The 23,892-nt window shown below is 30.8% G+C and overlaps 1 protein-coding gene across 2 annotated transcripts in view; it reads left to right on the forward strand.

Moving 5' to 3' along the window:
- Positions 1-1,910: 1,910 nt before the first annotated feature.
- The window catches only part of LOC139521907 (death-associated protein kinase 1-like), a 171,033-nt gene continuing 149,051 nt past the window's right edge, over positions 1,911-23,892 (forward strand). Inside the window, exon 1 of one of the 2 annotated variants that reach the window (XM_071315621.1) lies at positions 1,911-2,117. In XM_071315621.1, the coding sequence (XP_071171722.1) occupies positions 2,059-2,117 (59 nt within the window). In that variant the 5' untranslated portion in view covers positions 1,911-2,058. The remainder of the gene's footprint in view (positions 2,118-23,892) is intronic. The other variant, XM_071315622.1, reaches the window with a different exon arrangement.

Genomic DNA, 23,892 nt, shown 5'->3' on the forward strand with positions numbered 1-23,892 from the left:
CCTATCTACCTTAAACAAAAGTAAGGGCTTTTTTTTTACTGTGTGACACGGGTGCCCGTTGAGGAGGAATTTACCTAGAGTAGAAGAACACCTCTACCATCCGAGGTTTATCACAGTCATCAAACTCATCTACACAAACACAAGGACGTATATATATAACTAACATATACCGCCTTACTAAAAGTCATTGAGGACTGGAAAAAAGCAGTCGATCAAAATTTATATGTGGCTGCTGTGCTAATGGACCTTTCTAAGGCCTTTGACTGCTTACCCCATAATTTACTTCTTTTAAAATTGAAGGCATATGGCCTGTCAAATGAGGCACTTAATTTAATTGATAATTATTTATCAAATAGGAAACAGTGTGTAAAAGTCGGTGCATATTTTAGTACCTGGCAAAATATCTATAAAGGTGTACCGCAGGGCTCGATTTTGGGTCCTGTGCTTTTTAATATTTTTCTAAACAACATTTTCAATTTTGTGAAAGAAAATGAACTGTATAATTATGCAGACTATAACACATTGTCACACTCAGGACCAGACCTAAATGGATTAGTTAAATCTTTGGAAAAGGAAAGTGCTGTTTTAATTGATTGGTTTGCTAATAACAAAATGAAAGCTAATCCAGATAAATTTCAGGCTATTGCTGTTGGGAATAAATCAAAAAGTGGGAATATTAAATTCAATTTGGATGGGAATGAAATTTTATGTGACACTGAGGTAAAGCTCCTGGGGGTGACAATAGATTATCAACTCAAGTTTAAAACTCATATCTCTGATATTTGTAAAAAAGCATCAAGGCAGTTAAATGTTCTTAAAAGAATTGGAAAACATCTATCTAAATTGGGAAGGTTAACTATTTATCATTCATATATTATGTCTAATTTCAATTATTGTCCTGTGGTTTGGCATTTTTGTGGGGAGGGTAATACTAAAAAGATGGAAAAAATACAAGAACGTGCCTTGAGGTTCATATATGAAGATTTTGATAGTGATTATGAAACTCTGTTGTTAAAATCTGGTTTACCTTCTTTAAAAATAAGACGCCTAAGAATGATGGCAATAGAAACTTTTAAAATATTACATAAAGAATCACCGGTGTATCTCCATGATATCATTAATTTTAAAAATGTATCTTATGCTTTTAGAAAACAACAAACTGTTGAAATTCCACAGGTGAGAACCACACATTTTGGCCTTCATTCATTAAGATATGCTGGAGCTACACTATGGAATGAGTTGCCTGACACGATCCGTGCACAGACAAACCTAAACCAGTTTAAAAGTATGATCAACAACTGGAATGGCAACTCATGCAGGTGTGGCTCCTGCAGATCTTAATACCTTTATTTTATTTTGTGTTAAATGTTTGTTCCATGAAGCTTATAGAAATTAGTTTGCTTTATTTATTTCATTCTGCTTTGCATGTGCTTATGTTTCAGTTTTAGTGCTTTGCTTGCATGTGCTATGCTTTTTATTTATGAACTTTTTACTTGCAATATAGCTATCATAATTTGTATGTCTCATATGTGTGTTTTATGTATCTTAATATGTGTGTTGTTATTGTTATTAATGTCGGCAAAAAGCTCTACAGAGCTTATGTTTTGTATTTAATGTAACCCGACTTGAAAGAAAATTTCTTATCTTATCTTATCTTATCTTATACTGTGACGTCCTTGACAAACACCTGGAATGTCATAGCCATATTTTGGCGGAGAGTCCACTATACAAATTGGTAAAACAAATAGTTTTTAATTCCTTGTTCGTCCTATCACCATAAGAACAAATATTATGCCTGCAACAGTTAAAATATGTGCTATCGCGAAAATCATTTTTTTTTTTTTTTTTAAATAGTACGTTGTCGTCTTCTTTTTTCAAAAGGGTTATTCTAAACTACAACTGTATCATGTGACGCATGAAACTTCCGGTTTTGAAAGCAGCCGATAACAACATCCTAAAGGCTAAACTGACTGTACGAAAAGTTAGGAAAGTTTATTAAATTTATAATTATGCAGCATGGATAGTTAAAGTAAACATTCACAATGACTGTTCGATAATATGGAATTCCAACAGACGCCTTTTGAAGATGATTACGATGTGGGGGATGAAATTGGAAGGTAAAGTCTGCATAGTATCTCAGTATAGTATACTGTATACAGTAGTTTGATAGTAGTCAAGTCATAAATAGAATGAGTCAGCAACGATAATCAATGAGTTTTCTAATATCTTAATTTTATGACATTTATTGTTTATGTTGTAACATAGATTTAACCTATAGCTATACAATGTAACCTATGGGAGTGCAACCCGAGTATAAATCTCAATAACCGAAAATTATACCATACATGTAGCTATCCATGGTATAATTTTCACAATTATACCATGGTTTTGTTGTATAAGGTATTCAAACAAAAAAAAATTGTCAAGACCTTGCCGCAGCTGCCTGAATTTTTTGATAGGAACAACAAAGTCAGTGTGGGGCCACTAAGCTAAACTGCAGCTTTGCACCAGCTGAAAAAATGATTGCTTAGGGTGGGAATCGAACCCACATACACCAACTCTGTTGTCCTATATTTTAAATGAACCAAGATTCGCTCCCAGAACAAACAAATAAAGTTTTAAAATATGTTGATTTTCAGTTATTAAATGGTAAACCTTCTATAGGCTCCACTGTACAGCTACATTTACATCTAACCGTTTGTTTGGCAAGGCGGGTTAGTTTTTAGGGGATGGAGGGGACAGGAAGCACGCCCCTCTTAAAGAACTTTAAATATGGTAAACAAATAACCTATTTAATAGTATTTTCAAATGTTGGCTTGCTTTACCCCACCCCCACTTTAAAAGTGTTTGATCCACACCTGGTTTATTAAACACTGCTGACATCTAGACTTTTAATGAGGCTACTCTATGTTTGACCGTTAAAATTAGATAGCTTTTGTTTACTCTAAACAGGAATATATATATGTTAGATATACTGTTCCCAGCTCTAAATGACCTATTTCTTTTTTTAAAATTATATCGTCGCATGTCAATGAATTTAATCGTGAACATTTGGAAATCCCGTTTAGTTAATGTATGCCATGGGCGAGGGGGGATAGGACCTTTATCGGGACTCCGGGATCGGGTGTTTTGAAGCTCGGGATTTCGGGATTGACCATTTCGGGATCTGGTAATTCTTTTTTTCGAATTTTCCGTGTAAAACGAAAGTGGCCGCATTCGTGTTCATCCTTAATATTGAAATGTAAGTTGTATTTGATGATAATACATAACATATATAAAGGTTGAGGATGAACACGGATGCGGCCACTTTCATTTTTGACAAAAACCATCTGAAAAGTGACATTTTTTGGCATATTTGGTACAAATGTAGATTTTTCATATTTGAGCTTGAATCGGATCGTTTTTAATGACTAAATCAGTTAAAATCTTTTTCAATCACAGAAACTAATTGAATCAAATGAAATAGACACTTAAGTGTTTAAAATGTGGTCAAAATCTTTCGTCAGATGAACCTGATATTTGAGGCCAAAATCGGTCCTTACCGGACCTACTCCTTTGCAGGAAATGATATGCCTCTTGTTTACTTATAAGTTACTTATATAACTAACAATAAGATTACGACTGAAAAATTCAGAAAAGAAACAAAAAATGGGATAGGGTTTTTATTGACAACAAAGTTCTCACAAGTTGACGGACTTCTTTAAATGAATTATGTTATTCCCTCTTTTAGAGTGGATAGTGATAAAAAAAATCAAAATGTCATTTACATTTGTTTGCTACTGACAAATGCATATGAATGTATATGTTGTGTACAAGTTGCGATTTTGTACAGGTTATAACATGTACAAAAATATTGTACATGTTGTAACTTGTATAATGCAAAAATACAAGTTATAACATGTACAAAAGTACCTCATACATGTTATAACCTGTACAAAATACTGCTTAAAAATGGTTTTAACTTGTATAAAATCGAAAAATAAGGATATTTTCCTATTATCGCAACAGATGATATTGACCTCAATAACATATTCATAACTTTTGTATTATTCCTTCATGTTAGTGTGTTTTCTCCTTTTTTGATACTGTAATGTCCAGGGGTCGGTATTACGAAGCATTCCTAAGACCTGTCATAAGATATATCTTAGGACATGTCTTATGATCCTCTTATGACTACCTATGGACATATCTTTATTTAATGAATTATAATTGTAAGTGTCCACTTTGAAGGCAATGGTAAAATACTTTCTTTCTAGTTGACACTAAAAGACATAAGAGGATAGCCAGGATAGATGTGTCTACAAATAAAATTGGGAATTGAAATGGGGTATGTGTCTAAAAGACAACAACCCGCCCATGTAGCAGACAACATCCAAAGTCCACAAATACATGCTTTCAAAGTAGAGGATATATATTTAAAACATCAAAATGACATTCGCCTCATGCAATGATCTTATAGTTTATAAACAAAAATTGAGTTATAAATTTACATATGTCATGCTGAAGGCCAAAAATGTAGAAGAGTAGATCCAAAGATATTGATAAACAAGCATGGTCCAATGAAAGCTATTTCAGCTCTCTCTTGCTTTTACAGAGTAAGCATATAAGACATTGTTTTAGTCTTTGCATGCTATAAAAACGAGAGGGAGGAGTATTTCCCAAAATTATTAGGAGTCGTTCTTAAATTTTATGGAAGAATTTAGTTACTATATAGTATCTCATGTAATTGTCATTGAGGAATGCAAGCTTTTAGTGAATAGTTTCACAATTATTTAAGCCATGATGGACTGCATGAAACATACAATTACATGAAAACACATTTTGCCAACATAAGTCATGAAACATATATTTCTGAAACTTTGTGATCATTGCCCTCTACAGAAAAAGACACGTTCTGGCCTATTTATTGTTGTTCTTTATGCATTGCCATTGGTGAATTTAAATGTATATTTTACTTAATTAAAATTTAAAACCATTTTTAAGCAATATTTTGTACAGGTTATAACATGTATGTGGTACTTTTGTACATGTTATAACTTGTATTTTTGCATTATACAAGTTACAACATGTACAATATTTTTGTACATGTTACAACCTGTACATAATCGCAACTTGTACACGACATATATAAGTTAACCTGTATTCAACATTGAATAAAAACAGGTTCAGAAATCACAATTCAACATTTATAAATTTTAAATGTTGATTGTCAAAGACTCAGATCTATAAAGACTTTAAAGAAATACAAAGAATTTTCTTTTTAAATTTTAATACATATATTCATGTACATCTTGTACATGTTTACTGTAATACACTAATTGAGTATTGCAGCCCACTGTACATACGTACATACGTACAGGAGCCAGTTCTTTTACATTTTTTTTTGTGTACATATATATGTGTAACTCTAATTGAAATGTACTATTTTAAATGTGCATTGTATATATATTTCTGAATTGCCATTATGTACAAAATGTCAGGCAATTAAGTCGTAGCAAATGGGTTTTTAATAATGTGTCAATGCAATATTATATGAGTATATCTTTACTATTGAATGATAGTGTTTATTCATCTTATACAAAAAGATTGACAACTGATATGGAAAATTAATAAATAAACATTGTAATTTAACAATATATATCCTATATATCTTTAATGTATCATTATATTTGTTGTCTTTTTAATCCTGAGTGACCCTTGACTAACATATATGTGATTAGAAGTTCTGGTTTGACACACAGTAGATGTCATCTGTGGTTTAAATGTTAATGATACAATTGACAAATCTTCTTAAGCAAGATTAAATGATCAGCAAAAATAACTTTTGCTCAATTAAAGTGTTTTGTATGTAAACTATCTATTGAGATACAACATTTGTATTTCTTTTAAATTGTGTTATTTTAAATGATTACCTTAGCACTGGAATAAACTTGGTTTAAAGTCAGTCATTCAAAAATCTTTTACATGAAAGTTAAAAAGATATGGGTAATGTAATATTGTATGAAAATGAAATAAACAGGAAATAATTTCAAATTGTAATAGTGTTCTTGTATACATTTTAAACAAATGAATACAGCCTTTTGCTTACTGTCAACTCTTAAATTTAGATTAAAATTCATGCAGGGGTTTTCTGCCAAAACTTAAAGTAAACTAGAAATGCTGCCTTTGAAAACAATGAATTTTAGGTCCATAAGGCCTGACCATGGTGAATGATACCATTGTGAACTAAAATGATGTATTGACATTGGTTAATTTTCAATTATGGTCCTTAAATTTCAGCTGCCATCTATAGTGAAATTCCAAATTATATTCATTACTTTATAATCTGAATGTATCAATCAGAAAAAGCAACAAAATACATGCAATGAAAAAATAAAAAGAGTGTTGAAGAACAGTTTAAAGACCAATCCACATAACAATTTTGGTCTCAAAGACTTCGTTGTGCTGTGTCTTGTGTTGGCAATGTCAGCAATTGTGATTATGATTAGGTTACTAAAGTTAAACAAATCTTTTTTTTCTGTTACAGTTTATTTTATATTTAGTTTTTAAAAAATACAATTTTCACTTTTTTATTGCCCGTCCAGACATTGCCATGAACAATACAATAAATAACATTTATGTCATAATAAACAATTTTAAAGATCTAGGAAAAGCTAGAATTACCAGTTTTACAGTTTATTTTCAGTAAAAAAATTAAAACTTGTAAAGCGAAACAAGAAAAATCTTTGTAAATAACAACATTAAATTAGAACTGAATCTTTGAGATTATTCTTTCAATCCAATTTTCTTTAATTGTAAGATTGGAGACCAATATTGGCAATAAAGTATACAATGTATGAGGTATAAAAAAAAAAGAGGAAAATTCTAAAAATTCTTTTCAAAAATTTTCACTTGCATAGACTAGTGTATAAATAAAATCATCTACATTTGTATATTAAAGTATATAGGTATTTTTTAGGGCAAGTACCTGTGCTTTGTAGAATTTTAGAAGTATAAAACAAAATACTAATGTGAGCATACCATACATTTTTGTATATATATAGATTGTAAAACAATTAAGACAATCGTTTCCTGTAGGTAAAGAAATAAATTTGTAAATAATAAAAAACTTAATGTTCATATAGCCATTATATACCAGAAAGGTGTTTTTCATTTCCCCAATAAACTGTTTTAGCTTGTATTTTATTCTGATTTTTGGTTCTGTGTACATTAGTACAAACTGATGGTGTTTATGATAAAGAAATAGCCTGAGGATTTTATCTTGTACATCATGTTGTAAGGGTCCTGAAAGATTAAATTCTCATCAAATATTTTATTTTTATACAAGATATTTAGTACTGTCAACTTTCTAAAGTGTAAATATTTAAATGTTTACACAAACAGAATTTTCAAAAGTTTATTGGGGGATGCACAACTTGGCAAAAATAAAAAGGCAGGATGAAAAATTTTAAAATGTCAAAAAGAAGGGCAAGACAGAATAGAGTGAAAAATAAAAAGGCAGGACAAAGATTACAAATAAATAAATAAAATGCAAGACCAAAATTGGTCATTCTAGGCCCCCCCCCCCCCCCCCCCCCACACACACACACAATACACACACACTCCATAAAACCCATAGAAATCAAATGGTAGCTCCCTATATATATAGCTAAGTTCAAATCATTAAACCTAACAGACCATAGATATTGTTGTAGAATGTTCTAACCAAAAAAGTAGCTATTTAAATTATGTCATGAGTTATTTTCTTTTATGTTTAAAAATAAAAGTTAATTTAAAATTAATAAGATTAACATTTATACAAAATAAACATAATCTTTAAACCACATTCTTAGAAACTTTGTGGTATAACAACAATACTTTATTTTAAGAGGGTTACACAGTTAGTTATATAACGTATCTTTCCTGAGGACGTCATAATAGAAAAGCATACACAAATTATTGTTGAAAAACAAAAACGCAAACATGTTTAACTAGCCACATTCTGTATATATGTGCCTGTCCAAAGTCAGGAGCCTGTAATTCAGTGGTTGTCGTTGTTCATGTGTTACATATTTTTTTTTTCGTTTATTTTTTGTACATATATTAGGTCGTAAGTTTTCTTGTTTGAATTATTTTACATACATGTATGTCATTTCGGGGCCTTTATTAGCTGACTATGCGTTATAGGCTTTGCTCATTGTTGAAGACCTAAAGTTGTTAATTTCTCAAATTCTGTGTCATTTGGTCTTTTGTGGAGAGTTGTCTCATTGGCAATCATACCACATCTTCTTTTTTATACATGTTCATGTTCTTCATTATTTAGTATAAAAGTTAAATGTATCTCTACAAGTTACTTGTAGTATATTTATGTTAATACTATACTGTAAAACATGAAAATAATTTATATTAATTTAAATAAAAAAATAACGGATTTTGGAAAAAAAGGGGGAGGACAAAAACAAATTGGCCTGTCCCAAAGTACCTATGTGCATGATTGCCTCAATGTATTGTAAATGGTTGCATGTCCTTGTTCTGTGCTTTTTGAAAACAATATTAAATATGTTTGACTTTTCAATCATGATCAGGCCTTGAAGTCATAAAACTTTCGAGTAAGTTTTTCATACTCGTACTTGAAAATCAACCAATCAAAACATTAGATTTCATGTTTTGAGCATGATTTTTGTGCTCCAAGCACTGAGCAAAGTTTTATGACTTCAACCCCAGGGCTAGAAAAAATATCTTTTTGAGCTTATTTTTAACTCGGGTTTGTACATGTAGGTGACAAAACAATAGCAGGTAAAGCTATACATTGAACATATATATGACAGGGAAATTATAAAGTATTTCTGAGATTGGATTGCTGGTTGCAATGATCAAACATAATAAGAGTAATAAATCTATGGACTGTGAAATTAGAAACCTAAATTTTAGATGTTTAATGAATATTTTAGCTGTGCAATGACTGAGCATTGCATAATAGTAAGAATTGTTTTTGGATGTCTTGTATCATGTTTCTTTTGTGATTTGGAAGATTTACTTGATTTAGTGTCAATTTAAGTCTCAGCTTACAAACTTACAGAGAGATATTCTGTCAATTTTGACCAACATTTCATACTTCAATGGTGCATTTAGGGAAATCTAGAAGTCATTTCACACTTCATTGACCTTGGAAGTTGAGATTGATGCCTGCCTACAGTTCTTAGTGTGCTTCTTGACTCAGTACTGTAACTTCTTCAGCTGTATGTAGGAGAATCTTGGGTTCTTTAATTTTCACAAAAAACTTTTTAGACAAAAATTGAAATGTTCATGATTTAAGAGTATTTTTATGCCACCGTCATTGCAGAGGGGAAATGAAGTTTTACCATCGTCTGTCTGCACATCAGTACGTACCTCCTTAAATTGGTTTCTGTTCAAACAAAAGTTTGCCTCTGAATATGCAATACTTATAAGTCTTATTTGCACTAAGCACAGATCAAGTAGGAATTTTGGTAGAATTTCTTCAATCTTTATTGAGGGGCGAATCTGTGTCCTATAGACTCATTTCTAATTTATTTCTTTAAACAGAAGTTTTGACTTAAATCTGAGAATAGTTTAATAGTTAGAGCCAAACTGATGGTTTATATATATAGTTTTATGTCTCTTCTGTAGAATAAAATTGAGAATGGAAAATGGGGAAAAGGGGAATACATATAACACTTGCAAGTTCATTTATTCCATTGTTTTTCATAAATGGGAATGAAGATATATATATATACATGTACATGCCCATGATATTATCCCTGTTTTTCTCTCTCTCAAATATATGGGAATGAGGAATGAAGATACATATACATGTCTATGATATTGTTTAATGGTATATGTAGACTTTAAATACCTGCAATGCGTAATTCAACTTTGTTGCACAGTCTGTGTTCTAACAATAAACTTTAAAAAAAACAAGATAATTACTGCAGCATTTTAAACATTTAAATGGGTTTTCAATGTCACTTTACAGAAATTAATTTCACTATACAGAAAAGTTATAGATTTTATGACAGGTTAATAATGATGTTGAGATGAGAGCGTACAGTAAAACTTGTTTTAACAAAATCCTACAAATGCATTCACAATTTACTTGAAACTTTTTTAAATTAACAATATCTGTTTTTTCAGGGTTTTCAATTTTATAATAATGCTTCAAATTTTCATGCGCAATTTACATTGAGTTGAGCAATTTTGGTTGGACACTATAAACATTGTGTGCTGCCAGGGATCTCATAAATGTTGACTGTGGTAGTGTAACCTCATTAAAGTATAATCCTCCTCTAAGTTATTCATCAAAGTTATCATGGTTATAGGGTAAATTGAAATTAATTACTGTGGCAATATATTGCAAGCTTATTGAAAAGGATTGACTTTGTACAGGTGTCACTGTATTAGATTTACAAGTACCAGCTTTTAAAATTGTTATCTTGCGCAAAATACCATTCAATTTCTCATAAAATGCACTAATACCTGGATTAATTCCAGAGATAGCAAGATCTAATGGGTTTCAATTTAATATGAAATCAAATTTATTGCTTGTCAACATGGTCAAATTATTACATGTTCATGTAACCTGTAACAACATGTTCCATGTAAGTGCATGTTGTCCTTAATGTAGAACAATGTAATGATTGCATACATGCATATTGCCAGATTAGTATACTTACCAAGTTACCATTAATTCCCAGGCCAGTCTTGAAAAGGGTAAAGGGATAGAGTTTTCATTCAAAATATCTACAGTTGTACTCAGAAAGTGTACCCTGTATTTCGCAAAATTCTGAATTATCATTTATTAAAGGATGCATTTATATTAACAATCTTCTAGACTCTATAAATTAAAAGTTGTCTAGGATATAGACAGTTTTTTGCCCAATTTTAGTTCTTATTGAATAATTCAACTATTTTGAGATTTAAAAAATGAAATGAGAAAGACTCTTGATATTTTTTTTAAATACTGGATAAATAATCAAAGAGGTGGAATGAAGCTGAGATGATGTGAAGCTGAGATGATATTAAAAGCACTTGCTTGTGTTGCTACCATAATATGAATACACAAGAAAAATTAACCAGCTTAAAGGTTAACTAGCCTTTATTTATTTTTCTTATTATACAAGACATTTCATGATAGATATATGCCACTTTTACTTACTGACATGTTGACATGTGACTAATTGGTCATCAATGAAGGTGAGTTATTCCCCCTAATTAGTGATGACAAATTAAAGTAATGTGTATCTGCACTGGCCCAAGACCACAATTAATGACCCCGCTTTTCGTTGTTCACGAATATAGTTCCCTTTAATTTAAGTGTATTTCTTCTTAAATTTTTTTCTTTCCTTTTCTCAAACATTTCTTAGCTTTTATAAGGTGGAAATGAAAGAAGAGTGGTGAAATAATTTTTTAGATGTTTTATTTTAACTGATTTTAATATGGAAAGAGTGATTAGGTCAGGTGCAAAAAGGTGATATTTACAGTTTTCGGAACATCTCTTGACTTGTCCATAGGGGTATGGATGTGTATTGGCTAAATTTGTAAGTTGTAAACATGCAATGTTTCTGAAACTTGGACATATTTTTGGACTTGTACTGTACATTACACACACAAAAGATCTGCCAAAAAGAACAGTTCAATTTTTTTTTATGAGACAAAACGTTATAAAGAACTAATAGAGGAATTAATTGTGGTCTCGGGCCTAAGAGGTGCATTTCAGCAAATTTTGAATTTATATTTTGACAACTTCTCTGAATGATCTATTGGTATTGATTTGTCAAACTATAGGAGAAGAAATGATTTCCACTTTTATTTGATAGAAATTTGTAAAAAAAAAAGTCACTTTTCAGCCAATATGCCCAAAAAGTAGCTTTTTCACTTTTTTCAATATTTTTGCAAAATCAGCATCCTTAATTTTTCTCTGACAATTTTTGTCTGATATCTATTTGTGTTTGTGGTATTTATTTCATGTGCTTTACTCATTTGTGAACTCTGAACACAAAGAAAAGTGGATAAAAGCATAAAAAGAGTATAAAATGAGCTGTTTTAATAGTCTAGGTCTAGCGGTCCGAACGAAGCAAGTGAAATATGAAGTTCTATGCACTTTAAAATTGTATTTCTTTAAACAGATTGCACTGAATCTATATGAAAAGCACTTATTACTGGTTGTTTAAACTTGTCTGTTTCACAGAATACCTTTATTTTCTTCTGTTGGATGGCTGGTGGTTAAAATCGGCGTTTTGCATTTGCGCCAATCTGCATTTCATTTGCGCCGATTTTTTTACATGTAAATTACAGGTTAATTACAGGTGAATAGATATAAGAAGATGTGGTATGAGTGCAAATGAGACAACTCTCCATCCAAGTCATGTTTTTTTTTTTATATTTATCAGTATAGACCTCTTCCGTCATCCAGTTGTACACTATATTTACATACTTTAAAATCAAGAAGTAAAACCCTTAGATAAAAACACTCTGGTTTATACTAAAATGACTTTTTAAAATCTATTTACAGCATTCAAATCCATAAAAACGGAAGACATTAAAATCATAAATCTGTTCTTGCTGAGTATTTATAGGCAACATATCTAATATGTTCCTTTCATGTGATTTCGTCTCTTCTATATTTGTTGTAATTGTCAATAACGTAATCCATCTTTTCTTTGTCTTACTAACGTACTTATGTGTGTGGCCGTCGATGGTTAAAAAAATTGACTCCTCGGCTCGTTGCAGTGTGCAATATGTCCATCAATTACAGCAAAGTTCAGAACAATATGAATCAAAATTAACTAAAACCTATGTTTATAAACAGATTTTACCAATATACCTGCACGGTATAGTACATGTACAATTATTAACTTACCTGTAAATCCAATTTAAATTAGGAGCAAATATAAAATCGGCGCAAATGAAAAAATGAAATCGGCGCAAATGAAAGAATGAAAATTTTAAAAATCGGCGCAAATGTCATACGCCCGTTAAAATATTGGCATTTTAAGACTGAAATTCCATGCAGGTTTTAAACAGTAAATTGAAAAAACTTTGCATCAGACCATACTTTCTACATATACAATTAAAAGCAACAGTCTTGTTACATCCCGGCTTCAAATTTGATCATATCTCAGCAAGAATTTTGGCAAAAAGAAGCATATTTTCATCTCCAATATCATTTATATGCAATTAAATATGGAAATATAGGGAACGGCCAAAATTGACAACTTGTTATTTTAAGCTTGACATTGCTTAATACCATGTAAAACTCATGTGTTATGCTTTTTGAAACTTATATTTACATGAAAAGAACATTTATGATATGTTAAATGTTTTTTTAACTTAGAAACTTCAGAAAATTGTTGTAAGTGGAAAATATTACATTTCATATAAGGCCTCGCTTCATTTGAAAACCTCTATTTTTTGGCATAGGCACATATAAAATTAACTTTTGTCAAATTTTTATAAGTCTCATACATTAAGTATGCTATCATTAACTTTGAATATATAATATCTTATGCATTGAGACATAAAAAAGTGCAATTTGGTGTTTCAGGGGATTTTTGAAGCGAAAATTTGAAAGTTGAAATTTTTCTATTTCAACGTCACAATTCAGCAACCAAAGTTGAGATATAAAAAATGCCACATTTTCTATAATATGTATCATATGGCTTTGAAACTTTGTAAACTGACTTATAATACACTAAGCTTAAATCATGCCAAGTTTTATTGGAATTGGTCAAGTTTTTGGCCCCTAATAGGCCCAAGACCACAATTAATGACCCCGCTTTTCGTTGTTCACGAATATAGTTCCCTTTAATTTAAGTGTATTTCTTCTTAAATTTTTTTCTTTCCTTTTCTCAAACATTTCTTAGCTTTTATAAGGTGGAAATGAAAGAAGAGTGGTGAAATAATTTTTTAGATGTTTTATTTTAACTGATTTTAATATGGAAAGAGTGATTAGGTCAGGTGCAAAAAGGTGATATTTACAGTTTTCGGAACATCTCTTGACTTGTCCATAGGGGTATGGATGTGTATTGGCTAAATTTGTAAGTTGTAAACATGCAATGTTTCTGAAACTTGGACATATTTTTGGACTTGTACTGTACATTACACACACAAAAGATCTGCCAAAAAGAACAGTTCAATTTTTTTTTATGAGACAAAACGTTATAAAGAACTAATAGAGGAATTAATTGTGGTCTCGGGCCTAAGAGGTGCATTTCAGCAAATTTTGAATTTATATTTTGACAACTTCTCTGAATGATCTATTGGTATTGATTTGTCAAACTATAGGAGAAGAAATGATTTCCACTTTTATTTGATAGAAATTTGTAAAAAAAAAAGTCACTTTTCAGCCAATATGCCCAAAAAGTAGCTTTTTCACTTTTTTCAATATTTTTGCAAAATCAGCATCCTTAATTTTTCTCTGACAATTTTTGTCTGATATCTATTTGTGTTTGTGGTATTTATTTCATGTGCTTTACTCATTTGTGAACTCTGAACACAAAGAAAAGTGGATAAAAGCATAAAAAGAGTATAAAATGAGCTGTTTTAATAGTCTAGGTCTAGCGGTCCGAACGAAGCAAGTGAAATATGAAGTTCTATGCACTTTAAAATTGTATTTCTTTAAACAGATTGCACTGAATCTATATGAAAAGCACTTATTACTGGTTGTTTAAACTTGTCTGTTTCACAGAATACCTTTATTTTCTTCTGTTGGATGGCTGGTGGTTAAAATCGGCGTTTTGCATTTGCGCCAATCTGCATTTCATTTGCGCCGATTTTTTTACATGTAAATTACAGGTTAATTACAGGTGAATAGATATAAGAAGATGTGGTATGAGTGCAAATGAGACAACTCTCCATCCAAGTCATGTTTTTTTTTTTATATTTATCAGTATAGACCTCTTCCGTCATCCAGTTGTACACTATATTTACATACTTTAAAATCAAGAAGTAAAACCCTTAGATAAAAACACTCTGGTTTATACTAAAATGACTTTTTAAAATCTATTTACAGCATTCAAATCCATAAAAACGGAAGACATTAAAATCATAAATCTGTTCTTGCTGAGTATTTATAGGCAACATATCTAATATGTTCCTTTCATGTGATTTCGTCTCTTCTATATTTGTTGTAATTGTCAATAACGTAATCCATCTTTTCTTTGTCTTACTAACGTACTTATGTGTGTGGCCGTCGATGGTTAAAAAAATTGACTCCTCGGCTCGTTGCAGTGTGCAATATGTCCATCAATTACAGCAAAGTTCAGAACAATATGAATCAAAATTAACTAAAACCTATGTTTATAAACAGATTTTACCAATATACCTGCACGGTATAGTACATGTACAATTATTAACTTACCTGTAAATCCAATTTAAATTAGGAGCAAATATAAAATCGGCGCAAATGAAAAAATGAAATCGGCGCAAATGAAAGAATGAAAATTTTAAAAATCGGCGCAAATGTCATACACCCGTTAAAATATTGGCATTTTAAGACTGAAATTCCATGCAGGTTTTAAACAGTAAATTGAAAAAACTTTGCATCAGACCATACTTTCTACATATACAATTAAAAGCAACAGTCTTGTTACATCCCGGCTTCAAATTTGATCATATCTCAGCAAGAATTTTGGCAAAAAGAAGCATATTTTCATCTCCAATATCATTTATATGCAATTAAATATGGAAATATAGGGAACGGCCAAAATTGACAACTTGTTATTTTAAGCTTGACATTGCTTAATACCATGTAAAACTCATGTGTTATGCTTTTTGAAACTTATATTTACATGAAAAGAACATTTATGATATGTTAAATGTTTTTTTAACTTAGAAACTTCAGAAAATTGTTGTAAGTGGAAAATATTACATTTCATATAAGGCCTCGCTTCATTTGAAAACCTCTATTTTTTGGCATAGGCACATATAAAATTAACTTTTGTCAAATTTTTATAAGTCTCATACATTAAGTATGCTATCATTAACTTTGAATATATAATATCTTATGCATTGAGACATAAAAAAGTGCAATTTGGTGTTTCAGGGGATTTTTGAAGCGAAAATTTGAAAGTTGAAATTTTTCTATTTCAACGTCACAATTCAGCAACCAAAGTTGAGATATAAAAAATGCCACATTTTCTATAATATGTATCATATGGCTTTGAAACTTTGTAAACTGACTTATAATACACTAAGCTTAAATCATGCCAAGTTTTATTGGAATTGGTCAAGTTTTTGGCCCCTAATAGGCCCAAGACCACAATTAATGACCCCGCTTTTCGTTGTTCACGAATATAGTTCCCTTTAATTTAAGTGTATTTCTTCTTAAATTTTTTTCTTTCCTTTTCTCAAACATTTCTTAGCTTTTATAAGGTGGAAATGAAAGAAGAGTGGTGAAATAATTTTTTAGATGTTTTATTTTAACTGATTTTAATATGGAAAGAGTGATTAGGTCAGGTGCAAAAAGGTGATATTTACAGTTTTCGGAACATCTCTTGACTTGTCCATAGGGGTATGGATGTGTATTGGCTAAATTTGTAAGTTGTAAACATGCAATGTTTCTGAAACTTGGACATATTTTTGGACTTGTACTGTACATTACACACACAAAAGATCTGCCAAAAAGAACAGTTCAATTTTTTTTTATGAGACAAAACGTTATAAAGAACTAATAGAGGAATTAATTGTGGTCTCGGGCCTAAGAGGTGCATTTCAGCAAATTTTGAATTTATATTTTGACAACTTCTCTGAATGATCTATTGGTATTGATTTGTCAAACTATAGGAGAAGAAATGATTTCCACTTTTATTTGATAGAAATTTGTAAAAAAAAAAGTCACTTTTCAGCCAATATGCCCAAAAAGTAGCTTTTTCACTTTTTTCAATATTTTTGCAAAATCAGCATCCTTAATTTTTCTCTGACAATTTTTGTCTGATATCTATTTGTGTTTGTGGTATTTATTTCATGTGCTTTACTCATTTGTGAACTCTGAACACAAAGAAAAGTGGATAAAAGCATAAAAAGAGTATAAAATGAGCTGTTTTAATAGTCTAGGTCTAGCGGTCCGAACGAAGCAAGTGAAATATGAAGTTCTATGCACTTTAAAATTGTATTTCTTTAAACAGATTGCACTGAATCTATATGAAAAGCACTTATTACTGGTTGTTTAAACTTGTCTGTTTCACAGAATACCTTTATTTTCTTCTGTTGGATGGCTGGTGGTTAAAATCGGCGTTTTGCATTTGCGCCGATCTGCATTTCATTTGCGCCGATTTTTGTTTTCATTTGCGCCGATTTTTTTACAGGTAAATTACAGGTTAATTACAGGTGAATAGATATAAGAAGATGTGGTATGAGTGCAAATGAGACAACTCTCCATCCAAGTCATGTTTTTTTTTTTATATTTATCAGTATAGACCTCTTCCGTCATCCAGTTGTACACTATATTTACATACTTTAAAATCAAGAAGTAAAACCCTTAGATAAAAACACTCTGGTTTATACTAAAATGACTTTTTAAAATCTATTTACAGCATTCAAATCCATAAAAACGGAAGACATTAAAATCATAAATCTGTTCTTGCTGAGTATTTATAGGCAACATATCTAATATGTTCCTTTCATGTGATTTCGTCTCTTCTATATTTGTTGTAATTGTCAATAACGTAATCCATCTTTTCTTTGTCTTACTAACGTACTTATGTGTGTGGCCGTCGATGGTTAAAAAAATTGACTCCTCGGCTCGTTGCAGTGTGCAATATGTCCATCAATTACAGCAAAGTTCAGAACAATATGAATCAAAATTAACTAAAACCTATGTTTATAAACAGATTTTACCAATATACCTGCACGGTATAGTACATGTACAATTATTAACTTACCTGTAAATCCAATTTAAATTAGGAGCAAATATAAAATCGGCGCAAATGAAAAAATGAAATCGGCGCAAATGAAAGAATGAAAATTTTAAAAATCGGCGCAAATGTCATACGCCCGTTAAAATATTGGCATTTTAAGACTGAAATTCCATGCAGGTTTTAAACAGTAAATTGAAAAAACTTTGCATCAGACCATACTTTCTACATATACAATTAAAAGCAACAGTCTTGTTACATCCCGGCTTTAAATTTGATCATATCTCAGCAAGAATTTTGGCAAAAAGAAGCATATTTTCATCTCCAATATCATTTATATGCAATTAAATATGGAAATATAGGGAACGGCCAAAATTGACAACTTGTTATTTTAAGCTTGACATTGCTTAATACCATGTAAAACTCATGTGTTATGCTTTTTATACGACCGCAAAATTTGAAATTTTTTTCGTCGTATATTGCTATCACGTTGGCGTCGTCGTCGTCGTCGTCGTCCGAATACTTTTAGTTTTCGCACTCTAACTTTAGTAAAAGTGAATGGAAATCTATGAAATTTTAACACAAGGTTTATGACCACAAAAGGAAGGTTGGTATTGATTTTGGGAGTTTTGGTCCCAACATTTTAGGAATTAGGGGCCAAAAAGGGCCCAAATAAGCATTTTCTTGGTTTTCGCACTATAACTTTAGTTTAAGTTAATAGAAATCTATGAAATTTTGACACAAGGTTTATGACCACAAAAGAACGGTTGGGATTGATTTTGGGAGTTTTGGTTTCAACAGTTTAGGAATTAGGGGCCAAAAAAGGGCCCAAATAAGCATTATTCTTGGTTTTCGCACAATAACTTTAGTTTAAGTATATAGAAATCAATGAAATTTAAACACAATGTTAATGACTACAAAAGGAAGGTTGGTATTGATTTTGGGAGTTTAGGTCCCAACAGTTTAGGAATTAGGGGCCAAAAAGGGTCCCAAATAAGCATTTTTCTTGGTTTTCGCACCATAACGTTAGTATAAGTAAATAGAAATCTATGAAATTTAAACACAAGGTTTATGACCATAAAAGGAAGGTTGGTATTGATTTTGGGAGTTTTGGTCCCAACAGAATAAGGGGCCCAAAGGGTCCAAAATTAAACTTTGTTTGATTTCATCAAAATTGAATAATTGGGGTTCTTTGATATGCCGAATCTAACTGTCATGACTGTGTATGTAGATTCTTAACTTTTGGTCCCGTTTTCCAATTGGTCTACATTAAGGTCCAAAGGGTCCAAAATTAAACTTAGTTTGATTTTGACAAAAAATGAATCAGTTAGGTTCTTTGATATGCTGAATCTAAAAATGTACTTAGATTCTTGATTATTGGCCCAGTTTTCAAGTTGGTTCAAATCGGGGTCCAAAATTAAACTTTGTTTGATTTCATCAAAAATTGAATAAATGGGGTTCTTTGATATACCAAATCTAACTGTGTATGTAGATTCTTCATTTTTGGTCCTGTTTTCAAATTGGTCTACACTAAAGTCCAAAGGGTCCAAAATTAAACTTAGTCTGATTTTAACAAAAATTGAAATCTTGGGGTTCTTTGGTATGCTGAATCCAAAAATGTACTTATATTTTTTATTATGGGCCCAGTTTTCAAGTTGGTCCAAATCAGGATCTAAAATTATTATATTAAGTATTGTGCAATAGCAAGTCTTTTCAATTGCACAGTATTGCGCAATGGCAAGAAATATCTAATTGCACAATATTGTGAAATAGCAAAATTTTTTTAATTAGAGTTATCTTTCTTTGTCCAGAATAGTAAGCAAGAAATATCTAATTGCAAAATATTGTGCAATAGCAAGATTTTTTTTTAATTGGAGTTATCTTTCTTTGTCCAGAATCAACTTAAATCTTTGTTATATACAATATACAATGTATATTCACTTTTTACTACCAACTGATAAATTAAAATAATCTTTACCATTCAGTGATAACAAGCAGTTTTTTTACATCTTAATATTTTATGATGTATTTAAATGAGTAGTTATTGTTGCAAACTCCATTAGAAATTTTAATTGAGATTAGTTTTGGAATAAGGGAAAGGCCCCGATGTGATTAAAAAAATTGAGTTCAATTTTTCTCATTTGAAATTTCATAAATAAAAAAGAAAATTTCTTCAAACATTTTTTTGAGAGGATTAATATTCAACAGCATAGTGAATTGCTCTAAGAGAAAACAAAAATTTTAAGTTCATTAGAACACATTCATTCTGTGTCAGAAACCTATGCTGTGTCAACTATTTAATCACAATCCAAATTTAGAGCTGAATCCAGCTTGAATGTTGTGTCCATACTTGCCCCAACTGTTCAGGGTTCAACCTCTGCGGTCGTATAAAGCTACGCCCTGCGGAGCATCTGGTTGAAACTTATATTTACATGAAAAGAACATTTATGATTTGTTAAATGTTTTGTTTTAACTTAGAAACTTCAGAAAATTGTTGTAAGTGGAAAATATTACATTTCATATAAGGCCTCGCTTCATTTGAAAACCTCTATTTTTTGGCATAGGCACATATAGAATTAACTTTTGTCAAATTTTTATAAGTCTCATACATTAAGTATGCTATCATTAACTTTGAATATATAATATCTTATGCATTGAGACATAAAAAAGTGCAATTTGGTGTTTCAGGGGATTTTTGAAGCGAAAATTTGAAAGTTGAAATTTTTCTATTTCAACGTCACAATTCAGCAACCAAAGTTGAGATATAAAAAATGCCACATTTTCTATAATATGTATCATATGGCTTTGAAACTTTGTAAACTGACTCATAATACACTAAGCTTAAATCATGCCAAGTTTTATTGGAATTGGTCAAGTTTTTGGCCCCTAAGAGGTGCATTTCAGCAAATTTTGAATTTATATTTTGACAACTTCTCTGAATGATCTATTGGTATTGATTTGTCAAACTATAGGAGAAGAAATGATTTCCACTTTTATTTGATAGAAATTTGTAAAAAAAAAAGTCACTTTTCAGCCAATATGCCCAAAAAGTAGCTTTTTCACTTTTTTCAATATTTTTGCAAAATCAGCATCCTTAATTTTTCTCTGACAATTTTTGTCTGATATCTATTTGTGTTTGTGGTATTTATTTCATGTGCTTTACTCATTTGTGAACTCTGAACACAAAGAAAAGTGGATAAAAGCATAAAAAGAGTATAAAATGAGCTGTTTTAATAGTCTAGGTCTAGCGGTCCGTACGAAGCAAGTGAAATATGAAGTTCTATGCACTTTAAAACTGTATTTCTTTAAACAGATTGCACTGAATCTATATGAAAAGCACTTATTACTGGTTGTTTAAACTTGTCTGTTTCACAGAATACCTTTATTTTCTTCTGTTGGATGGCTGGTGGTTAAAATATTGGCATTTTAAGACTGAAATTCCATGCAGGTTTTAAACAGTAAATTGAAAAAACTTTGCATCAGACCATACTTTCTACATATACAATTAAAAGCAACAGTCTTGTTACATCCCGGCTTCAAATTTGATCATATCTCAGCAAGAATTTTGGCAAAAAGAAGCATATTTTCATCTCCAATATCATTTATATGCAATTAAATATGAAAATATAGGGAACGGCCAAAATTGACAACTTGTTATTTTAAGCTTGACATTGCTTAATACCATGTAAAACTCATGTGTTATGCTTTTTGAAACTTATATTTACATGAAAAGAACATTTATGATATGTTAAATGTTTTTTTAACTTAGAAACTTCAGAAAATTGTTGTAAGTGGAAAATATTACATTTCATATAAGGCCTCGCTTCATTTGAAAACCTCTATTTTTTGGCATAGGCACATATAAAATTAACTTTTGTCAAATTTTTATAAGTCTCATACATTAAGTATGCTATCATTAACTTTGAATATATAATATCTTATGCATTGAGACATAAAAAAGTGCAATTTGGTGTTTCAGGGGATTTTTGAAGCGAAAATTTGAAAGTTGAAATTTTTCTATTTCAACGTCACAATTCAGCAACCAAAGTTGAGATATAAAAAATGCCACATTTTCTATAATATGTATCATATGGCTTTGAAACTTTGTAAACTGACTTATAATACACTAAGCTTAAATCATGCCAAGTTTTATTGGAATTGGTCAAGTTTTTGGCCCCTAATAGGCCCAAGACCACAATTAATGACCCCGCTTTTCGTTGTTCACGAATATAGTTCCCTTTAATTTAAGTGTATTTCTTCTTAAATTTTTTTCTTTCCTTTTCTCAAACATTTCTTAGCTTTTATAAGGTGGAAATGAAAGAAGAGTGGTGAAATAATTTTTTAGATGTTTTATTTTAACTGATTTTAATATGGAAAGAGTGATTAGGTCAGGTGCAAAAAGGTGATATTTACAGTTTTCGGAACATCTCTTGACTTGTCCATAGGGGTATGGATGTGTATTGGCTAAATTTGTAAGTTGTAAACATGCAATGTTTCTGAAACTTGGACATATTTTTGGACTTGTACTGTACATTACACACACAAAGATCTGCCAAAAAGAACAGTTCAATTTTTTTTATGAGACAAAACGTTATAAAGAACTAATAGTGTGGTCTCGGGCCCACTTGGCTACCGGAAGTGCTTGGGATGATGATGTGACCTGGGACGAAGATGAGCAAATTCCGCCATTGTTGTAAAGCGAGACGATACGCTTAAAGATTTTTTTTATCGTTTATGTCCATTGTTTTCACAGCTAAAGCATGTAAGTATATTCAAAAGATACATTTTACTAATTCTACCAATTTGTTTATACTATAAATTGAATGTGCTGAGATGATGATAATTATCAAATGCAGACCAATTTATTGCTGTAGAACCGGTCTGGTCCACCATTTTTTTTTTCGTAAAACGTAGAAATTTAAAAATGTATATACATTTTTGTAGTGATTTTCTACTCCCGATTGTTATCCCGTTAAAATGAGACTATTTTCGTATAGTTTGGTCAAATAGTGTTTTCATAAAATACCATCAAAGGGGATTTTTTTCGCATTGATACCCAAATCCAGCTATGAACTACTAATTTTTTTTTCATAAAACTTTAAGAAATTAACGAATAAATATGCAATTTAATAATCTTATATAACTTCCAAATGTTATCTTGTTAAAATAAGACCAGTTTCGTAAAGTTCAATCCTATAGTGGTTTCTAAAAATTTCAGCAAAGGTGACTAATATTTTCATATTGATACCAAAAAACCTAGTCCAAATAAAATTATCAAAAACATATCAAAGATGATCAAATAATTGTTAAAAAAAATAAAATGTCAAACTGGTTTGGCACTTAAATGGCTTCATGGTGCCAAGAAATCTTTCTTTTGCATGATTAAAATTAAATAAATCTTTATTTTTCAAATATAATAACACATTACTTAAACTTTAATATGAATATATGTATTAAAAAGTAAATATTTAAAGATACATGTATTTCTTTTGTCATATGCTTATATATACAAACAATTGTCAACAGATTATTTGTGACATTTTGTCCTACCAAATTTGTGACTTTATGTCCTGTGGCTTTCTGTTCGTTTACCTTTTGTAAACACCTTCCCATTGGTGGATCCAGGGGGTGGGGTGGGGTTCCAGGGGTTGGAACCCCCGTTTCTTGGATGACCAATGCATTTGAATGGGTACATGTGGTTTGAACCCCCTTTATCTTGAGTGGGGAACCCCCCTTTTTAAAATGGGTGGATCCTCTCCTGCTTCCAGACCCTCATTGTAAACCCCTTCAATACCCTCATGAGATCTACAAAATATATAGAAGCAGAGGCTAAATAAAGTTTATGTCAGCAACTTACATTGTATGTTCACTGTATGACGTTTAACAATTGATAAACATATCAAATATTTGTACCTAATAGCAAGCTTGAAAGGTCTATGCATGACAAAAGAAATTTAAAATAGATTTAGCATAATAAAAACCTGCAGAATGTTATATGACATACATGTAGGAAGTAACATTTAAAAGTAAGACAAATAGATGT

Source organism: Mytilus edulis, chromosome 4 (assembly GCF_963676685.1).
Source record: "Mytilus edulis chromosome 4, xbMytEdul2.2, whole genome shotgun sequence".
Taxonomy (NCBI): domain Eukaryota; kingdom Metazoa; phylum Mollusca; class Bivalvia; order Mytilida; family Mytilidae; genus Mytilus; species Mytilus edulis.